Source organism: Portunus trituberculatus, chromosome 37 (genome assembly GCF_017591435.1).
Source record: "Portunus trituberculatus isolate SZX2019 chromosome 37, ASM1759143v1, whole genome shotgun sequence".
Lineage (NCBI taxonomy): Eukaryota > Metazoa > Arthropoda > Malacostraca > Decapoda > Portunidae > Portunus > Portunus trituberculatus.
Genome location: NC_059291.1, coordinates 10,344,205 through 10,366,447, shown reverse-complemented (window position 1 = coordinate 10,366,447; position 22,243 = coordinate 10,344,205). Strand labels below are relative to the sequence as shown.

The window sequence follows — 22,243 nt, the reverse complement described above, 5'->3', positions numbered from 1 at the left end:
CTTTTCAATAGCCCATGGAGCCTGATTGCTACATCACATTATAATTTTGGTAACATTTATTACTTATGCCACAAAGCCATGACATACAACTAACACTTATCTACTGCATTAAGTGAAATAGAAAAACATCATCTCACCTAAAACTAAGGTTATGCTGTGCTACCCTACAGCTCAACACTCACCCTTACCGTGTACTCTATAGAACTATTGAATCTAGATTACTCAGGGTAGTTTCACCCAATACCCGTCAAACTCGCCCAATGCAGTAATTTGACCACAGTACCATAATATAATGAACCGCTTTATATGTGTGCAATAACTATCCTCATTGACATTTAGAATCTAAATTCAACTTTTTCAATCAATTAAATAAATTTCATCATACGTATATCTTATTATAACAATCCGTTTTTCACCACTGTCTTAGATTTTTCTTTCATGTTTTTATGACAGAGGGAAGCACAGTGTAAATACGTATTCATAATAATAATAATTATTATTATTATTATTATTATTATTATTATTATTATTATTATTATTATTATTATTATTATAGTAATAATAATAACAATAATAATCAGAATAAGAAGATCGAAACAATTTGCAGAGACTTAGTAAGACAATATGTATGTATAATAAGTAGTATAATTAGTATTATAGCTAATGAGTCACGAGTGGTATGTCAATAACGGATGACGCGATATGTAAATATTCCAGGTAGAAATGCGACTTGGCCGTGGGTGAATGTATTAAATTTTCATTTTCGTTTAATATTTATGCATCTATTCGCCTTAACTCACCATATCACACCCATCGTTTAGAATTTTAGACAATGACATCAGTTTCGCCAACGGAGTAGGCTTCGGTTGCTTTATGAGTGGTAGTCTGAGAAAGCTCTAGTATATTGTGACTTAGTTTTTTTTTTTTTTTTTTTTTCCAAGGGTTCACTTTATACTAACTTGACACGACAGCAAATGATACTGTCATACTGCAAAATACCGTTTGTATTCTCACTAATATGCACCGCTGTCATGAGGTAGAAGTCTTGCTCGTTTCCACCACATATCCGCCAAATCTTCCAGTCGTATTCTACTTGCTCACCCTGCGGAGGTCCTGTGACTGTGTGGCAGTCGTTGTGGTCCAGCACAGACACAGTGCTAGAATACTTGGCACAGGGCCCCAAAACAGAGACACCATCATCCTTGAAGCCCACAACAATTTCACCGTGGCCACATGTGACATTCATGCACTCTATTCTATTGATGTGGGAACAAGGAGTCTTTGGTGTCGAGAAAAACAATTTGTGTATGTCCGAGTATTGACAGAGGAGGTAGTGGCTTGATGAGAAATAGATACCGATGGAGCCTGTTTGAGAATAGCACATTGATGACTTTGATAACTCAAGCATAATGTCGTGTCGAGAGGCACCTGATATTTTGGTTGGAACAATAGATGAGGAAGCAGCAGGGATAGTGGTCACAGTAGTGGTGGAGCTGGTGGTGGTCTACAGTACACAGCCAAGGATGAGAGAGAGAGAGAGAGAGAGAGAGAGATTCTATATTAAATTAATTCCTAGAATGTTTCAAAAACTGTGGAGAGAAGTTTGACAATATATTCATGAAACTTTTTCGCATTAGTTTCTTGGCATTTATTTTTTTAATGCTACAGTAAATTTGATCAATATATTACTAGTAGTTACCAAGTATACTGCAAGACAGGAAACTTACATGGGGGACTGATATAACTCCCACTGCATCTGGAAGGAAAACGTCAATTGTTAGAAATTCCATGAAGGTGTTGACCGCAAGAAGCATTCTAACATCAACCACTTGATAGAAAAGTGTTAGTATGCAAACGATAATGAAACAAGAGCTCAAAAATATAATACACTAACAGTACTGCCAGCTGGTGTGAATACGATGACAAAGACACGTGATATTTAAAGACAGTATCTGTGTGATACCTGTATGAGAAAGGTGATAGTCACCTTCTAGCGTGAAGCAATTATCAGTCTGTTCACCATCACTAGCGCCGGCCGCTTCTTGATACAATATACACAGGGCTTCCACCGTCTCGCCGTCCTCTAACTTTGGCTGTAAGCTGAAACTTGCACACTGGATGTCTGCCGGAGATGTTGGCATTATTTTCCAGAGATTGGTTTACTTTCGTTATTCTTATTCTAATGAGGCACAATGATAAATCCTTAATTTGACATACGTACTTTGGTTGCAGTGAATCGCACATACAGCAAAAGAAGGTGCAGGACGCTTCATGAGTAGAGCGCCGCAAGCACTGGTACCACTTGAACGATACATCCTGCTGCCTGCCAGTGCCTGTGACGCCATAAACACCGCCAGCATTGCACGCAGCACCCGAGTCGCCCTCCTGCAACCCATCATCGGATGTGGTGGTCTTACTGGCTTGAAAATGAATTCGCAGTGTTGAGAGCTGATCTAGAGATACCTGTGTACGTTCAAGTTCCGAAGCGCAATCGGAAGTAAAGACTGGCACAAGGACGCTGGTTGTAGCTTTCTTCGATTGATTTGCGTTATGGCTTTATAATATAACCTTGGACTGCAAAGTATCGTTCTTGCCGTCTTGTGCCGAAATGCAATGGATGCTAATGATTGTCCTCTGGCTGAAATGAGCCTCCACGAAAGGTAATAAATTTTCAGCACTAGTAAATGTCTTCCATTTGAATTGAGCCCAGAGAAACATATCTGTGCTGTTCCTTTCATGATGACAGTTTTTGACGTTATTGATTACATGAGATCCATAACTATATAGTGCCAACCACCAGCGAAACTAAATGAACAACAAGTTTCTAGTATTTTCTAATCATAATGTGCCTGCGTGTAGGTAAGTGTGCGTGCAAATAACGAATAATCATTGACCCTTTATGAACCACTGGAACGGCTTTCCATAGCCGTCAGCTTCATATGTCAATTCAACTATTCATTTTTCATAATGAATAAAACGAACGTAAAGAATGCGCATAGTCTAATCATGTAGATACGTCTTTTGTATGTGAAGGAAGCTTGAGTCAGTAGCCAAGCACCGCCTGGGGTGAGTAATGAATTTCACTGGGATTTTAATTTGACATCACTATAGGGAGACGCTGAGTAATGGTCCGTGTGTGGAGGACCAATATATCATCAATAAAAGCTGACAGACACGAGTGGATATCTTTTCAAGCGAAAAGATGATGAATAAAAAAAAAAAAAAAAAGTGTGAGTGGCTGTGTGCAGAAAGATAGGAATTGCCTGAGGGAGATGGGGAGGAGTATAAGGTGCCAGGTAGGTGAGAGCGGACGCAGGCGCCGGAGAAGGTCGCGTCTCATTGGATGTGCAGTAGGTGGCTGACGGTGTGGTGTAATGGAAGGGGAGCGTCTGCTGTTTGCCTTGTCCCTGTAGGCGTTACCAGTAAGTGAATAATATGAATGAGTAATTTGGATACGAATGAATGAATATGAATGGTAATGAATAAGGGTGACTAATGTGAATGAGTAGTACGGAAAGTGAACAGAATGGATTATAATAGGTAATGAGTGAATTATATGAATTAGGATGAATGGTAGTGAACAACATTGAGTAGGGGTTAACGGTGCAATTACTTGTGTAGTTACGGTGTGATGTTAGCCCAGTGGTTTTTTTTTTTTTTTTTTTTTTTTTTTTTAGTGTAGGTGTTGGTAAGACGCCGTGTGTTCATGTAAGTGTACGGTGTTTTCTTCTGAGGATGTAGCGTAGTGGTAGTGGTGATGGTGTATGAGACGAGTCAGGTGGTGATGCTGGTGGATTCTGCAGCAAGCTACTCTGTGGTTTAAACAGATAAGGGTGATAAATGAATTGTGGTTGTGACGGTGGAGACGTGTTGGTGGTGACAAATGTGATGATGTTAGGTAGTTGTTTAATGATATAGCCGGATTGTGGTGTTCTAGCGTGGTTGTGGTGGTGATTGTGATAAGTGTGGCGGCGTGGTGGTGGCAGTAATGGTGACGTTAATCGAGTGTTTGTGTAGTTAACGTGGTTCTGATGACACGCATAACATATTGGTGACTTGTTGCGGCTGGACTGTGGTGGTATGGAGGCGTGGTTGTGCTGGTGTGGTGCGAGGTGGTGGCGGCAGTAATGCTGGTGGTGAGTGCTTGTGTAGTTAACGTGCTGATAATTACTTTTGATGATTCGTTTGACATAAATCTGACTTACAATTGCTGGACTGTAGTAGTGATGATGTGTGGTGAAGGCATGTGACGGTGATGAAGTGGTGATGGTGGTAGTGGTGACGAGTTAAACAATGTTGACCTTAATAATACTACTGTAATACCTATTAATGGATATAGTGTATCTGAATTGTGATAGTGGGCATTGTGATGGTGAAAGATTTTAACCCAGGCTTTTCTTGGTAGTGAGCTGATCGATCGAGCGTGCCAACTACGCGGTGTATTTAAACAATTCGTTTTAACAAGTAATTTATCTTTAGAGTACTTAGATGATGGTGGTGGTAGTGGTGGTGCTGATGGCGCTGGTGCTGGTGGTAATTACGTGTGGTTAGTATATATTGCTTGACAGGTAAAGGTGGTAAATTAGTGGCCGCATTGTTGTAGTGGTTGTGTAGTGGTGGTGGTGGTGGTGAATTGTCTGCGTGGGTATGTATTTCTGATTAGTTGTTTGAGTGTATTGGTCGTATTGTGGTTGGAAAGTATGAATATGGTGATGACGACGAGAATTAAGTTTGTTCCGTTGTGTGTTGACGCGTGTGATATAATGGTGACTAACTACTTAATTGCCGGATTGTGATAGAGGAATCGTGCTTGTGGGAGGTGGTGGTGGTGGTGATTGTGTGTGGTGGTAGCGGTGGTGAAACTAACAAGGACTAGCATATTCGCTTCCCACTTCTCTCGCTCATGCGTCGATCTTGTCGCTTCTTGGTCTAGATGAGAGGTACGTACGTACACCTGCCTCTCGTTGAGGGACAAGTCTGCCATATATATATATATATATATATATATATATATATATATATATATATATATATATATATATATATATATATATATATATATATATATATATATATATATATATATATATATATATATATATATATATATATATATATATATATATATATGTATATATATATATATATATATATATATATATATATATATATATATATATATATATATATATATATATATATATATATATATATATATATATATATATATATGTATATATGTATGTATGTATGTATGTATGTATGTATGTATGTATGTATATATATATATATATATATATATATATATATATATATATATATATATATATATATATATATATATATATATATATATATATATATATATATATATATATATATATATATATATATATATATATATATATATATGGATTCTGCATTATTTTTTCTTGTACATATCTTCTGTTTTTTGTAAGTTTTCATCTTTTAGAACTAATTTGTTACATGGTTATATATAATCCAGTGGCCTGCGGTAGGATATATGCCCCTACATTAATTTTTCAGAAAATCCCGTACAGATGAATAAAAAAAATTAAGTCCTTTTTAAGTTGAGTTGTTTGGCGTGCTCGCCAACGAAAGTGTCTTATACAGTCCATTGGCGATGTCCCCTCACCACTAGCAGCCTTATAACCACTTGCTCTCCTTTAATTATATGCTATATTGAAGTGAACGGCTGGTCTTTCAGGTCTAGTGATATGGTCAGTTGAATATAAATAATCATATAGGGCCGATCCTTCTTTACTTTTTTTCAGATCGAAGGAAAGAGACAGGCAAACACAATGATTATCTTGTTTAATAGTTGTTACATTTAAAGAACTGATATAATTAATATGCCATATTCTGGTTAGGACATTGTGTCAAAGTGGTGCCGATGGCGGCCAAACATGACTATAGTTTCACTATAGATATGGTGAAACTTGATTGGTAATGTAACCGTATGTACATACGTACTCCACACAGCAATTATGAAATGTCAGTCTCTCTTATTTGGGAATCTTTATACCGTTCCCATGTTTTGGGTGTATTTTATCTTAGTCCTTATTTACTATTTGGTCTGTTTTGACAAACTTTAAGTTTTATGATATTATAATATAATTATTATCGATTATGGAGCAAGAGGAATCTATGATGTAGGGAACACATCTAGCAGCTGTGCAGAGGTTATATAGACATTGACAGAGACGAGAGTGTGTCCCTTGCCCACGATCCCATCATGTTAATTCCCGTCCATTGCTTCTTCATACTGTCCTACTTCATCACTTGGGCAAATACAAGCCACTCTGCAGAGTATTTAAGCATGAATTGATTTTATCAGTCATGATCTCACACTGTATTTTGATATTGTGCAGAATATTATGACGTGATGGAAGGCGTGGCCTAATACAAGTAGGCCATTCACATCAAACCTTTACCTGCCTTGCCAGAATGCTGCATGCCATTGGAAGCTTTGACTGTTTCACACTCATTGTAATAAAGGCCTGTTCACACCAGCAAACATTGTTTGGAAAGTTTTTTGGAAACAGTTTGGAAACCGTTTCCAACCCGCAGTTGTCATTATGCTTGCGATGAGTGTTAAGGTTGCTGCAGCACTCTGTGTGTTTTGCGAGGCACTTTTCCAAAAGAGGGCAATAAAAGAAAGAGACGAATGAGGAAAATTTTAGAAAATAAAGCTTTTAATGATTATTTGCCTCTGACGGATTTGACAGTAGATAGAGCAAGTTTCATCAATTTTCCTCCGATGTCCATAACTGAGATACTTTTACGCTGCACCGCCACTACCATGAGATACTCTAACAGTCTAACTTAACTGATTCAGAGGCTCCGCCGCGCCCATGAGATAATTTTAAGGATTTAGCGACATCAGGCGCGGGCTTACGCACAAACACACACACACACACACACAGTATAAACAAATAAACACGGCCCGGTAGCTCAGTGGTTAGAGCGCTGGCTTCACAAGCCAGAGGACCGGGGTTCGATTCCCCGGCCGGGTGGAGATATTTGGGTGTGTCTCCTTTCACGTGTAGCCCCTGTTCACCTAGCAGTGAGTAGGTACGGGATGTAAATCGAGGAGTTGTGACCTTGTTGTCCCGGTGTGTGGTGTGTGCCTGGTCTCAGGCCTATCCGAACATCGGAAATAATGAGCTCTGAGCTCGTTCCGTAGGGTAACGTCTGGCTGTCTCGTCAGAGACTGCAGCAGATCAAACAGTGAATTACACACACACACAGTTTCCCATTTTGCTGGATGGGAAAGAAATGCATGTTAAATTTGTTGTTTGGAAATGTTTCCAAACAATGTTCATCTATAGTTGTTTGAAACAATTCACATTACACGTAAGTTTTGATGGTTTCCATTTATACAGGTGCTCGAGATTTTATTGAAAACAATAGACGCACATATCGGCCTGCTTGCATCCCTGAGAACTTACTAGTAAAGGAACCTTGCAGCCCGCGGGTTAATGTAAGGCCGATAGCTCCAGCTGACAGGCTCCAAGGAAACCTGCGTGAAAGGATTATGTCGTGAAATGTCTTTTACCGGAGAAGTGAAGATGCCTAAGAGAATAAACAAATATAAGATATAGGAAAGTAATCCATGACATTCCGTTGCTCTAGGACAGGGGTTCTCAACCTGGGGTACGCGTACCCCCAGGGGTACGTGAGAGGAATTTTTGGGGTACGTGGCGGGTTTCTCAAAATGCTTCAGTTTTAAATAGCAGCAAATTCGTTTGTAGTATACAATGTGTCCTTCACTAGAACCAGGACACGTTAACAACGTTAACAAGGAAACTCTTGGAGTTATATCACTTGAGAGGAAGCTCTCTTGGATTACAGTTGCCACACAACCTTGCAAACCTATAATATTTGCTCCGATTTCTTATTTTATATGTTATTCACACACACAGTGACTTATTTATCACTGTTACTAGTTACAAGTTGCAACTAGCTGCAAGCAACACTAGTTCACTGCCATAATGATCGAAAATTGTCTGATATAGTTCCTTTTTGGTAAATGCATTGCATGTTAGTCACATATAGTGTCTCCCTGTGAGGTACCAGTTCCTATCGACACTACCTCATAGAAACATACTAATATTAATTAAAAATTGTGTCTGCTCCACATATATAACACAATTTAAACTTAATAAACTAAGTCAATAAACCATGCATTTATTGTTACCCTTCCTGACGCTGCATTGTGGGTAAGGGTACGTGATCAATACTGAAAGACTTCGAGGGTACATCACATTAAAAGGTTGAGAAGAAGAAGAATTAACCTGTGCAGAAGCGAGGTGAAATGTGTGTTAAGGTTCCGTGCTGTCTTTAAGTCTCTAGAAATGAAAGATCTTGGTACACCAGACAATTATGTTTTGCTCTATATTATGATGTCAGTCGTATAAACTCAAGTAACTATAAAGAAATACCATGGTAGAATAAGAACAGAAAAATACTGGTAGGAGTAAAACCCTGGCAAATCAATAGATACATCGTAATACAGTGTTTAGAGACGATTACTCTGTACCGCGAGACGATACTGACTCTCTCCTGCGAACACTGAAATTGTGACAGTTTGGGTCCTCTCCTATTGATATTAATCAAAGTATTGCGATTTATTCACAATAGTAATATATTACACTCCGACGGAACACGGGCCTAATGTGTTTGAGATGTGGCATTTTGTTATAGTACATTTCGCTCTATATAGCGACTGTTTAGGACTAAAAAACTGTAGCTTCAGGTAGATATTCAATAATGTTATCTATCGATTTTCAGTCTTAAAGTAGGGAAAATTACGAATATTGATGCATTTCTTTTATAGTCCTCCTTGCTTCTCGAAAAGGTGCACGAATTTAGAAAAGGTTGAAGAACACTAAACTGTACCCTGAAAAAAATACAGTAAAAAGATAAGATAAAATGACCAACATCTCTATTATTACGGAAGCTAATAATAATACCAAGACTAATTAAGTAATTCAGAGATAACGAAACGAACGACGATCACGAGAGCTTCCACGATAACAGTGTGTACGATAAGATTTGATTCCAGATTCCTCGATAGCGCTCCGAGTTTCCAAGATAACAATGGCATTCCAGTTTCCTCGATAGCGATGCAAGTTTCCAAAATGACGATGCCTTTCCATGATAAAGATGCCCTTCCAGTTTCCAAGATAATAATGCGAGTTTCCACGATCAAGATGCAATTCCAGTTTCCACGGGAACGATGCGGGTTTCCACGATGTCGATGCGGTTCCAGTCCTCACGATGCGATTTCAAGACACAATATTGAAGTCCACTTGCCTACACAGGTACTGGGACGAACCCTTTCACCCGTAAGGATCCACCCAACACCCTTGAGTGCGAGTAAAGTGACGCTGCCACCTTCCTGCGCTGCAATTGAAGTCCACTTGCCTACACAGGTGCTGGGATGAACCCTTTCACCCCGTAAGGGTCCACCCACACCCTTAGGTGCGAGGAGAGTGGCGCTGCCACCTCACTGCGACGCAATTGAAGTTCACTTGCCTACACAGGTACTGGGGCGAACCCTTTCACCCCGTAAGAGTTCACCCCAGACCCGTGAGTGCGAGGAGAGTGACGCTGCCACCTTACTGCGCCTCACACGGGTAGCCATGAGCATAACCCGCCACACTCCACTCCCCAAACACTGTCAGTGAGTCCTTTTCACCCCGTAAAGGACCACTGGTACGGTCAGTGCCTGGCTCATGGCGCACAGCGTGCCCTCGTTCATGGCGAGTTGTTCAGCCCGATGTCATTATAAGCAGAGGTCCTGTACACACCACTCACCACCAGACTCTATGCAAGGAGCCCTTATCACCCCTTAAAGGCCCCTCACGGCATCATCTGATGGACGGTAGACACGGCACCCTGCTTAAGGCGACGCCTTGCCTAGTATGAGGCGCTGCAAGTTGACAACAATCAGTGAGCTTGAAGCCGCGAAGGAAAATGAGTCCACGCTAACAATGGGATTCCACGACAGGTTGCGATTCCAGTGTCCACGGTACAGATGTGTTTGTTGAGGATAACGATCCGTTTATCGAGGCTAACGGTGCGGCGATGGCGATGGCGAAACGATCCAAAGTATTATTACCTACACAGGTACTGGGACGAAACTTTTTACCCAGAAAGGGTCAACCCCAGTCCCGTGGTTATGAGAGCAGTGACGATGCAACCTTGCAATGCCTCACACAGGTCGCCATGAGCAATGACCCGCCACACACCACTCCCCAAACGCTGTCATGAAGTGAGTCCTTTTTACCTAACCTAACCTAACCTAACCTAATCTAACCTAACCTAACCTAACCTAACGTAAAGGACCACTGGTACTGTCAGTGCCTGGCTCATGGCGCACAGCGTGCCCTCGTTCATGGCGAGTTGTTCAGCCCGGTGTCATTATAAGCAGAGGTCCCGTACACACCACTCACCATCATATTCTATGCAAGGAGCCCTTATCACCCCTTTAGGGCCCCTCACGGTACCATCCGGTGAGTGGTAGACATTGATCTCTTGCTTATGGCGACCCTTGCCTAGTGTGATGCGCTGCAAGTGGACGACTAGTAGTGAAGCTTGAGGCCACCAAGGAAAAGCAGGACCTGCAGCCAGTTCCCTGCCTTGGGCCCCAGGCCGGACCCGACGGCCACCTCCTTCCCCCGTGCGGCGCCCAAGGCCGTCACGGCCCTCAAACATCTTTAGGCCGAAAGTTCTCAATCGTCGTTTTAATTTTGATTCGAATATAAAATCGTCGATGGTAAATGAAAAATAGCTTTGGTGTGAAAGTGTGCAAGAGTTAGCTGATTAATGAAACAAGGTGAGGCAGCTTTGCTCCGGAGTATTTAGTGTACTTTGCATGTTGCTGCCTTGAATGTGTACGTGTTTGTAGGTAACTGGATAGAAACAGTAGACCAATGGTAGTTGTGTAGCTATTGGGGAACTTTTGAAAATTAGTTAAGCTTCTGGATAGAGTGGATGAGTGCACACAGGTTTGCGTGTCTTATACATAAACTGCCACTTGTAAACATAAATTTTTCTATTTCATGCTCTTAGAAAAAAGCAAACTTAGTTTTCTTTATTTCCCTGATCACAATGACGTGTAAATATCAATGTTTCAATCATAAGGAAACACTAGGAGAGGACCCAAACTCCCGTTGAAGTTGCCAGATTCAACAGATATCGTAATATTTCACAGAAAAGATGGTCAACTGCATATCGTATATTTTTGGATATTCTTTTGTCACATAAGGAGATATCAAGATAGGTAAAGTATTTCTAAACATGTATCTACGACAAAAACGCTATAATAGTAGAGTTAGGTTATAACTATGCATTGTGTTTTTTTATATACCATCTTGCTCTATTCCTGGGACAAAGATTACTTCTTCCTCAATTGATAGCTCGAAGTTAGTTTGATATTTTCTTTCCTTCTAGGTTAGTAAGTAGACTACAAGACACCATGAACCTATGAAGCCCCGTAAATGAGATTATTTTCATAACTTAGAAATCAAAGTCTGATAATGAGATTGTCTATTGCCAACCAAACCGTTCTGCATAGACGTCTTCAGCGTCATAGAGACCTAATGATGTTAGCTCATGGACAGTGGCCATCCTGACAGCGCGAAACCACAGGGGGTTCATAAGAAGATTTCCAGGGGTACTTAGATGGCTGATCTAATAAAATCCTTTGCAGTGCCATTGCATATTGAGTTCCATGTTCCATGTGACAATACTGGGGGTACTGGTAGATGGTCTTATAACTCAGGGGGTTCTTAACGATAAAAAGGTTGAGAACCCCTGCTCTAGGACGTGGAATTAACTCGCCACGGATTAAATCGCATTCAATTAAAAAAGGGTGCACCTTGCCAGCAGAACTCTCTCTCTCTCTCTCTCTCTCTCTCTCTCTCTCTCTCTCTCTCTCAGACCTAGAACCGGGACTGGAATGTAGGGATACCCCTGGGGAAGTGGTGAGGATGTCACAAATGATAAAATTTGTTATGATAGGGTTGTCACACATCAACTATCAAAATTCCGGACATCTTCACTAACACCTGATATGATATTGGAAAACATGTAAATCAGTTTTAAGAAATATTTTTTTATACTTTTGCTTCAATAACAAGGTCACAAGGCCACAAACCAGCAAACAATAATCCAAGTGACATCTATATCAACACAGGTTAGAGATAAGAGTGACGCGCAACATGACACGAGTCATGCGACAAAGTGAAGGCTGGGAGCATAGACACATTACAACACCCATACATGTTTAGTGTGGAGTGAAACCGCTACCACCCGGTAAACCCTTCCCCCATCCTGTCTTCCACCATTTCAACCTATAGAAATACGACATTTTTTTTAAAGTTATTGATGGAAGCTAAAGTTCGTATCACTTGAGGAATTTTCAAAAATTACCCCGACACCGATTTCAACACATGAATTCTGGACATGTCCGGAAAAATCCGGATATATGGCAACCCTAACAGTTATGATATTTGACTGCATACAAGAAAAGAGAGCGAGGAAAGAGACCACTAGGCTCAGTATGAACTCCAACAAGATACTATATCTTTAGGCACAAAATGCAGTGGAGACACTATAGGTTGGATCTCTTGTGCCATGTAGTGCATATTGTTGCATGTGACAAACTACCGTGAAGAAAAAAAAAAATGATATTGCAAAATAAATCAATTGATTGATCAATAGAAAATAAATTGTAAATAACCAGTACAATAATGATAATAATGATAATAACAATAATTTATAATGATGATAAAAATAATAATAATCATAATAATAATAATAATAATGGTAATAATAATAATAATAATAATAATAATAATAAGATAAATCATAATGATGATAATAGGATTGACATATATTATTAATTATCAGAATTCCAGACATTTTCACTAACACCTGATCATATAATACATATTGGAAAAAAAAAAAATCATTAACCTTTGCTGCAGTAACAGTCACAAGGCCACAACAAGCAAACAATAATCCAAACTGAAACCTATATCAACACAAGTTAAAAAGAGAAGAATGATGTGGAATTTGAAGCAAGTCATGCAACAAAGGGAAGGCAAGGAGCATAACTCCATACAAGACTCATATAGGTATGTTAGTTTTGGCTGAAACCAGACTAAAACAGCTGCCACCAGGTAAACCTTTGCCCCTTCCTCTCTCCCATCCTTTCAACCTATAGAAATATGACACTTTTAAACATTTATTGATGGAAACCACAATCCTGGACATTACAGGAATTCTCAAAAATCCCCAAACCCAGATTTCAACATGTGAATTCTGGGCATGTCCAGGAAAATCCAGACATATGGCAACCCTAATAAGAATGAAATAGATTAATCTTCCATGAGCATCAAGTGAAATTATATAGAGAATATCACAATTCCTTCAGCTAGGAGAGTGAGTGAGTCTATGATTAATCTCACTCATATTGATGACAGCACCCAGCTGTGACAAACTCTACATGGACATTGGAACATCACATCCACCTGGCATTATTGCTGCCTAGTGAGGCCATGAGGCTTATAACACACCTACAAATCGTGAAACTACTGTCATTATGAGAAATATAATTCTTGGTATGAATTCAATAAAGACAGACTTCATATATAGATTGACTTGCTTTAGAAATGCTTATTGTGATACCATATTTTAATGTGGTAGACAAAAAACTAATGCTAGGCTTATATTGATTAGTAATTCCATTTTGAATATTGTGATAATTTTACAAACTGAGCAAGGAGTAACACATATGCAAGACAGATGTCCAGATTCATAAACTATCAAGTCTTGGATGGTAAACAAACAAAAATATTTATCAAAAAGCTTTACTGTGTCATTATTGGCAAAAATATATATGTATGTATGTATATACGATTAAGTAATATTATTCATATAAATATCTTTTTGGCATTAGTCACTTAATATATATTTCACTATGTTAAGCAATGTTTTCCTTAAAAGTAAATGGACATCATTGCACATTTTACATTTCCTTCTCTCTTACCATTACATGAGTTCATTTAATGAGTTTATTAATATTGTTAAAAGTAAAAATTTTGCTGAAACAACGGCTTGTACCAAATTCTAATTTAAAGCTTTACAATGAAGTATTGTCAAGTAATAAATTACAGCATTAGGAAACCATATAACAATGACTTCTGTACACAAGCAACAATGTGGCAAGACTGCATAGACATATAACAGCTATTAAATCATGGTGGAAGTAAGTACAGGTCACCTTACATGTGTGGCCACCATAAAGGTATCAAGCACATGCACTTCTGAGATTAGGAACAAGAGGTGCAGCTTCAGGAGTTTGTGATGTATCTATTTCAGTCAGGTTCTCCACTCACCAGGCAAATTTCTTGCGACCATAGCGCTGTTGGGACAAAAACAAACCACTTTATGAAAAATCATATCTTGTGACTTAATGAATATAAAATAGTTCAAAGAATGAATAAATGAGTAAAAAAGTATGGAAACCAATAACATCCACATCATGCTTCAGACAAGACTACCCCACCATTCGGGCACCTCTTGTGTTCTCCATAAATTAAATTATCCAAAGTTGAGCCAAACTTGGTGCCAAATGCCACTCATCAACAAAACCTCCAAATCTGGACAATGGAGGCTATTTGTAATAACTGAAATTTTTGTGACATAATGGCTTAAAAGTCTAGTACACTTAAAAGCATAAAGCTGCCTTACTGGAGGTGCATAATGCGGGCCCCAAAGATGCTGCATTTCACGCTCCAGCCGCTCAATTTCTCGACGATGCTCCTCCAGCTTCTGCTCCTCTGCTGCATGGTCCCTTCTCAGAGCTGCAGTCTCCTGGAGCACTCTTTCTGAAGGCTAAGCAAGGAAGTCAATCAGTAGATGATTGATAACATTCAAAGATATAGATATACCAACTGTATCTATACATGGAAGTCATCCATGCCTTGAATCATTTAAATCATTAACACTAATCTTAACAATACCCGTAATTTAATGTATGAAACACTAAATGAAGTGCTATAGGCTTTCCTCACCTTTGAAACATACGACTTCCTCTCCTGCATCTGCTTCCTTTCAGTTTCCAGCAGATGCATCTTATCACGTGTTTCTGATATGCTTTGTTGCAATGCTGACTTCTCAGCATTCAATAAGTCTCGTTCCTTACTATTCTTTGAAGATTTGGCCTGGACCTATACAGGGTATGAACCAATTACTTATATTGCATACAAACTGAAGATATTTTGAGCATTCAAATACTTATTGCCTTTCTTATTATAAGGAAAGACCTTACCTGTTTCTGAAGACCTTGCAAGACTTCTGTCATTAGTTTATCACGTGCCTTTTGTTCCTTCTCCCACTCAGCCTGCCTCTTGTGCCACATCCTCTCAGCCTCTTCACTGGAAAGCAGTCAATTTACACATCATTTAACTGATGAAAATTTTATCTGATATAATATGGTTTATGGGTTGAGCTCTATGATTTCTAAAGGTATACAACATGTGAACACTGTGGATAATATATATATATATATATATATATATATATATATATATATATATATATATATATATATATATATATATATATAGGTAACTCTTGATTTACGCGTGTTTAATTTACGTGTTTTTGTTAATACGCAACTGAAAAAATATTATAATTAATTAAATTTGCGCAATTGGTTTGCTTATACATGATTTGGACCACATCCCGCATCCCCCCTATTATCTATTGTTTCTTATGAGAATTACAAGTTTGTTTTACGCGAATTTTGAAATACGCGATGCCTCTTGGAACTCATCTATTGTGTACATCAAGTTACCTGTATATACTATATATATATATATATATATATATATATATATATATATATATATATATATATATATATATATATATGCAACCCCCGCTTAACGAAGATTCACACAACGAAATTTCGCTACAAGAAGATTTCCTTTTATTACCATCTGCTCGTTTAACGAACACCAAATTCGCTTTAACAAAATTTTATAAAGGTAATTTTTTCAAAGTTTGAAAGCCCGGCCGTATCACACAAGCTGACAGGCTTTTGAATACACCAGTGCCTCTCGTGGACAAAACGCGCACCACTCACTCACCTAGTTCAAAACAATAACAGCGTCAGCAGCAGCTCGTCATCCCTCGCTCTACATGCCACCAAAATGCCCTGCAATGTCGCCTAGCATTGCTAAGAAGGCCAGGAAGTCTCTTACTCTTGAAGTGAAGCTGGATATTATTCACAGACACGAGAGGGGCGAGAAAACTAATAGCATTGTTTGCCACCATGGCTTGACTCCATCTACTGTCTACCATTTTCAAGTCAACAGACTCTATTAAGAAATTAAGAAGGCTGGTGAGATCATATCTTCCTTGCAAGCTAAAAGAACCACCTGAACTCGTGACTCTGCAATGGATAAAATGGAAAGCCTTGTGGAAATGTACATAAGTTTTGTATGAGATACAATGATGCGCCCTTTGTTTACATTCCACAGATTGCCAGCTAGCATATTTGCCACTCCACTCTCCCTTCCTTCATAAATTTAAGATCATCAACATTATAAGTTACTTATATACATACATTAGTGTACATTATAATGACTTAGTCTTAAATTAAACTGCTTAAATGTTTAACTTCATAATTTTTACTTTCATTAAACCTTTCACTGTACTATGATGCACTCTCGCTTTGTTTATTCTCAATGGAAGTTCAGTCAGGGATCAAACTTGTTATAAGTGGTTCGCTTAACGAAGTTTCACTTAACGAAGGGTTTTATAGGAACCTAATCCCTTCGTTATATATACATTAGTGTACATTATAATGACTTAGTCTTAAATTGAACTGCTTAAATGTTTAACTTCATAATTTTTACTTTCATTAAACCTTTCACTGTACTATGATGCACTCTCGCTTTGTTTATTCTCAATGGAAGTTCAGTCAGGGATCAAACTTGTTATAAGTGGTTCGCTTAACGAAGTTTCGCTTAACGAAGGGTTTTATAGGAACCTAATCCCTTCGTTAAGCGGGGGTTGCCTGTATGTATGTATATATATATATATATATATATATATATATATATATATATATATATATATATATATATATATATATATATATATATATATATATATATATATATATATATATATGATGCACATACCTAAAGAGGAGTTCATACTCTTTTTCCCGCAGTACTTCCAGCCGCCGCTGTTCTCCAAGCACTGCCTTCATCCACTCTGCTTCTGCTCTCCTCTGCTTCATCTAAAAAAAATATTATATATATATATATATATATATATATATATATATATATATATATATATATATATATTTACAAAAGGAAAGCTCTATGAGCACTGAGGATTGAGTGTAGGCGAAGCCCAGACACTATACCTGCTGGTCAACATCCTCGGGAGGAAACCCACCCAGCAGGTCCTCCACAATGCCTTCGTCCTCCAAAAGTTCCTGCTGGATGTCTGCTGCTCGCTTCTTCAATTTCAGCTGGTGCTGACGTGCCCAGAATAGCCTATAAGTATTGCTCTTTTTAGTGCTTCATCTATTACAAAGAAGCTGTACATATTCATGCCATGGGGTAAGACTCCATGTGGACAATCAATGAAAACACAATCATGAACACTCACTCTAGTTCCTTGCGCTGTCTCAATTCTTTCATCCGATCTCGCCTCTGACTGATTTCATGCAATTGAAGCTTTTCCTTCTCTAGAACTATTTCTTCTGCTGCTAATAACTCATCTTTCCTTTCCCTTTCCCTGGAAAAAACATTAATTAACATTACACTTTGTACTTCATTTTAGAACAAGAGAAGAAACAGGGGTAAATGTCACTCCTATGATTTACACCCAAACAACTGTAAATCACAATAGTGGCAAATATTTAAATCCTTACTTTATTTGTTCTATTTGAGCTTCTAATTGAACCTTCCATTCTGCTTGTTTACTTAATCTTTCTTCTTGCACTTTCCTCTCTTCTTCTTCAATGCGGAGACGAATTTCCTCAGCTTCTTTTTCCTTTTTTCTGTCCTCTTCAATTCTTCTCTCCCTTTCATCTGCCTTCCACTGTCTTTGGTTCACCCATGCATCTTGTACAAAACGACCGAATCTTTCAGACTCCATCTGGTTAGAAAAAATAAAGTCAATAGGAAAATGTCATGCATAATTGATTCAATTACTATTCATCATCAGTTACCATCTTGAATATCAAATGATGTATCTCAAATTCAACCATTTATACACCAGGTTGAGATCTCCCCTAAAGTGAGGTAACTTAAATCAAAACTTGTCACTTATGTTTGTGGGAATAGAGAGAGAGAGAGAGAGAGAGAGAGAGAGAGAGAGAGAGAGAGAGAGAGAGAGAGAGAGAGAGAGAGAGAGAGAGAGAGAGAGAGAGAGAGAGAGAGAGAGAGAGAGAGAGAGAGAGAGAGAGAGAGAGAGAGAGAGAGAGCCACCAACTGCCTTGCCTGATCCATTCCCGTCACCTTCTATGATGCAAAAGGAATACAATTAGTGTTTTTCCAATCCAGTCATCCAGTCTGTGGCCAGGCCATTCCCTCCCTAAACTTTATACAAATAAACTATGCGGATGTCATATCGAATCTTACTCTCCAAGATCAACATGCAACTATCTTTTTTCTCAACAGTCACAATTATATACACAACATAAAGTTTCCAATGATTTTCATATGGTACTTATGATTACAAGAACTGGTTTCTAAAACAAATGTCAAAAAATATCATAACATTCCTAGAAATTTTCTGTATCTCACAAACATTAAAATCCTGTCTTATTATTTACCTGTATCTCTCACAAACATTAAAATTTTGTACCATCATCTATCTTACAAACATTACAATCCAGTTCTGTTATCTATCTGTATCTGTGGCAAGTTTTAAAATCCAGACAATCCTGAAAACTGTTCTAATCACACAAGATATGTTTTACTTGGGGAATCTACGCACCTGTCTCACTTGAGGATTACTTTTTCTCCAAGCCTCGTAAGACAAAGCCTCGGAGAGCTTCTTTCTTTCTTCTTGGTTTTTCTTTTTCAAGTCTTCTAGGCGGGTTCTCATCATATCAACCTACCAACAACAAGAAAAAAAAGTTGGATTAATCTTTATAGATATCACATAACCAACAAACTTCTGGTATCAAATGTGTACTACTTCTACATCTATCTGTACATCCACTTTTCCTGAATCCATAATAACCTTGAACCAAGTGATTTGATCTTATATCGAGCACTAGCTTAAAATTTCTCCTGATATCTTTCATTATTTGCAGCACCTCATATCAATTTGCATTCAAAGACCCACATCATGTTGTCAAAGATATCAATCAATCTGTCAATATATGCCATCTCACTCAAGCAAACAAACAGAAGTCGGCTTAACCCACTTTAACTGAGAACAGACCTCTGGATACATAAAGTGACGGTGAACAGTATGGTGCTTGGATTCTCTGTACTTCTTTTCTCTTTCATCCTGGTATCGCTTTTCATCTTCTTTTAATAATGTTCTTAATTTGTTCCGTCTTTCCTCCAGCTTCCGTCTCTTTTCCTCTTTCCTTTTCCACTCCTCTTCGTCAGAGCTGGAAAGTAAGAACAACAAAATAAAGATGAAAACAGTACAAAGGAAATCACAACCTATACTATTAAAGCAAAAAGAACCGGAAAAAAGAGCAAAGTACAAAAGGATTGTGTCTTAACATATACACATGCACAATTATTCAACAACATTTCCAATAAAAGAAGAAACATATATATGCACTTTCCTATTCATGTTTTCAAATAAAATATGCATGTTATATAATAATCAGGTTTAGGAAAAACAAAATACTATACAGTATACTGACATTTTCTTCCTTGGCTGAGCAATGATATTATAATATTGAGCTTCCCATTCTCTTCTTTTATACAGGTTTACAGTGTTCCTCCATTCCTCCATCCTCCAAGCCTCCTCATTCCTCCTGTGGTTGTAGGCTTCAAACCACTCCCGGGCAGAACTGGGCCGGCTGCCAGGACGCACCCTCAGTGCCCCCACAGCAGAGCTGGACCGCACTGACCCCGCCGTCCCTGGCCGCCGCCGAGACATGGTCTACCAAATAGTAATGATGGCACTCTCATCTTGAGCATACTGTAAGAACTTAGTGATTTCAACCAGTAAGAAAGTCCATATTCAAAAGTACATTATTGAGTAAATCATAATACAATAGGAGTAATGATCACATTAAGATCCATTGCAAATACCTTATTTTGCTTCAAACCCCCTTCCTCCTCCCTAATACACTGCAATTTTTCAGAGGAAATGGAAGCAAGTTTCTAAAAAACATATAGATGTATGAAATGATCAGTGTCTTAACTATGTAAGATGCAGGGACTGTTTTTGCTATGAGCAATGTGGGCGACTGCCCAGAATGCAATATATTTTAGGGTGAACGAGCACCCCTCCTACCACCCACAAAAGAAAAAAAAAAAAAAAATCACCAGCTTTCTATACTAATACTACTAATTTCCACATCGTTAGAGGAGTGGTCGCTGGGGTGCCCCTTCTATTTGTAATAAAACAATAAATGATATAGTCAGCAGTGGATTTGGGTTTGGTGGTGAGGGGGGGGGCGCCAATGGAGGGTTCCCCAGGGCGTAAAAGTAACCAGGACTGCCTCTGGTAAGATGAACTAGCTGCCATGCTTCACTCTTGACCATGTGAAAGATGTTTTATGAACTTAATAAACACAAGTTCATAGTCCATCAATGTGGACCATTAGACAGTCCCTCGGGACCCCACTGTTCAGATCACTAAAAACAATCATGTCTGTTTAAAGTGAATAATGCCACACTGAATTTTTTTTTATCATATTACAACCAACATTTTTAAAACCTCACATGGACTAATTGTTAAGCACTGACTCTAGTACTAGTTTGGAGCATCAAAATACCGGTAACTTTAGTAGACAAACACCCAAACTACCCTAGAAAATGGTGTAAATACCTATAGCAGTTTTGAGTGTTATTTTCCGTTACATCCGTTAGCAAACCATCACTATGTATATTCAAACTCCTGCCCGAAAAAAATGGTGCATACGCTCCCATTTATAACCCTTCAGTATGAACAGGGATGGTAATGCGGACACCGCCACTAATAATCTCTAATTAGGCATCCAGTAATGTCAAAGTACCGCCAATACACCAGCTGACACAGGTGTTATGACGACGTCCTATCCTCATTTTGTTTTATTTATACACAAAAGCAATCTTAGTAATTCAACTCAACTTAACCAAGTAACCAACACTTACTTGCTGTCTTCTAGATCACGAAGACAAATGTACATCAACACATAATTTCCTCATGTCAGTGGTTTGCGGTGGGCGTCCGTCACCCTGCGTCCATGGCAACGTTTGTTTACAGCTCCACAGTCTCAGGCGGCTCTCAGCTGCCTGTTGGCTCTGGCTGTCAAATGAGTAACTGATAGTTGATACTAACAACTTGTAACAACCATCATCTTCTGTCTTAATAGCAATATAATGATAATCTTTATAATGATAATAGCAATAATAAGAATGATAATAATAATAAAATGATGTTATTTGTATAGCGCTCATTAGTGTTCCCAAATTTAGCACATTTTTATGCTTTTATCCATAATTTCGACTGAAATTCGGTGTTTAACATAATTTTTAGGATAACTGGCTTTTTGACATAATTTTTGCTTAATTCTGCCATGTTTGGGATCATTTTACCTAGATAGCACATTGCTTACAAACTCCTTTCTATACTTACCTAAAAGCGATAGAGGCGAATATCTTACCGCGCGAAATTTAATCAAGATCTTTCTTGTCCGAATGATTGATTGATTGATTGATACATTTATTGCTGAATTAATAAATAATTACAACAAAGGAGGAGGATGGGCCTTGCCACTCACTCCTTGGATTAAAGAATGAAGGAACATAAATATATATATATATATATATATATATATATATATATATATATATATATATATATATATATATATATATATATATATATATATATATATATATATATATATATATATATATATATATATATATATATATATATATATATATATATATATATATATATATATATATATATATATATATATATATATATA

General features: G+C 38.1%; 2 protein-coding genes across 3 annotated transcripts; both read right to left on the bottom strand.

The window, feature by feature from the left end:
* Positions 1 to 911: 911 nt before the first annotated feature.
* Positions 912 to 2,695, bottom strand: LOC123514047. 2 transcript variants are annotated; one of them, XM_045271632.1, is made up of 4 exons: positions 2,222 to 2,695; positions 1,988 to 2,122; positions 1,728 to 1,756; positions 912 to 1,504 (listed from the first exon to the last, which is right to left on the bottom strand). In XM_045271632.1, exons 1-4 carry the CDS (start codon positions 2,397 to 2,399, stop codon positions 950 to 952), a joined length of 897 nt encoding a protein of 298 aa, XP_045127567.1. In that variant the 5' UTR covers positions 2,400 to 2,695; the 3' UTR covers positions 912 to 949. The 2 variants fall into 2 exon arrangements, with proteins under 2 accessions (XP_045127567.1, XP_045127568.1); XM_045271633.1 differs by lacking the exon at positions 1,988 to 2,122.
* An 11,195-nt stretch (positions 2,696 to 13,890) lies between these two features.
* Positions 13,891 to 21,554, bottom strand: LOC123514196 (trichoplein keratin filament-binding protein-like). The gene is made up of 12 exons (XM_045271850.1): positions 21,399 to 21,554; positions 19,958 to 20,199; positions 19,519 to 19,693; positions 19,066 to 19,185; positions 17,996 to 18,222; positions 17,731 to 17,859; positions 17,483 to 17,615; positions 17,250 to 17,350; positions 15,368 to 15,473; positions 15,111 to 15,266; positions 14,788 to 14,931; positions 13,891 to 14,458 (listed from the first exon to the last, which is right to left on the bottom strand). The coding sequence occupies exons 2-12, from the start codon at positions 20,194 to 20,196 to the stop codon at positions 14,429 to 14,431; spliced, it is 1,560 nt and encodes a 519-aa protein (XP_045127785.1). The 5' UTR covers positions 20,197 to 20,199; positions 21,399 to 21,554; the 3' UTR covers positions 13,891 to 14,428.
* Positions 21,555 to 22,243: the final 689 nt, after the last annotated feature.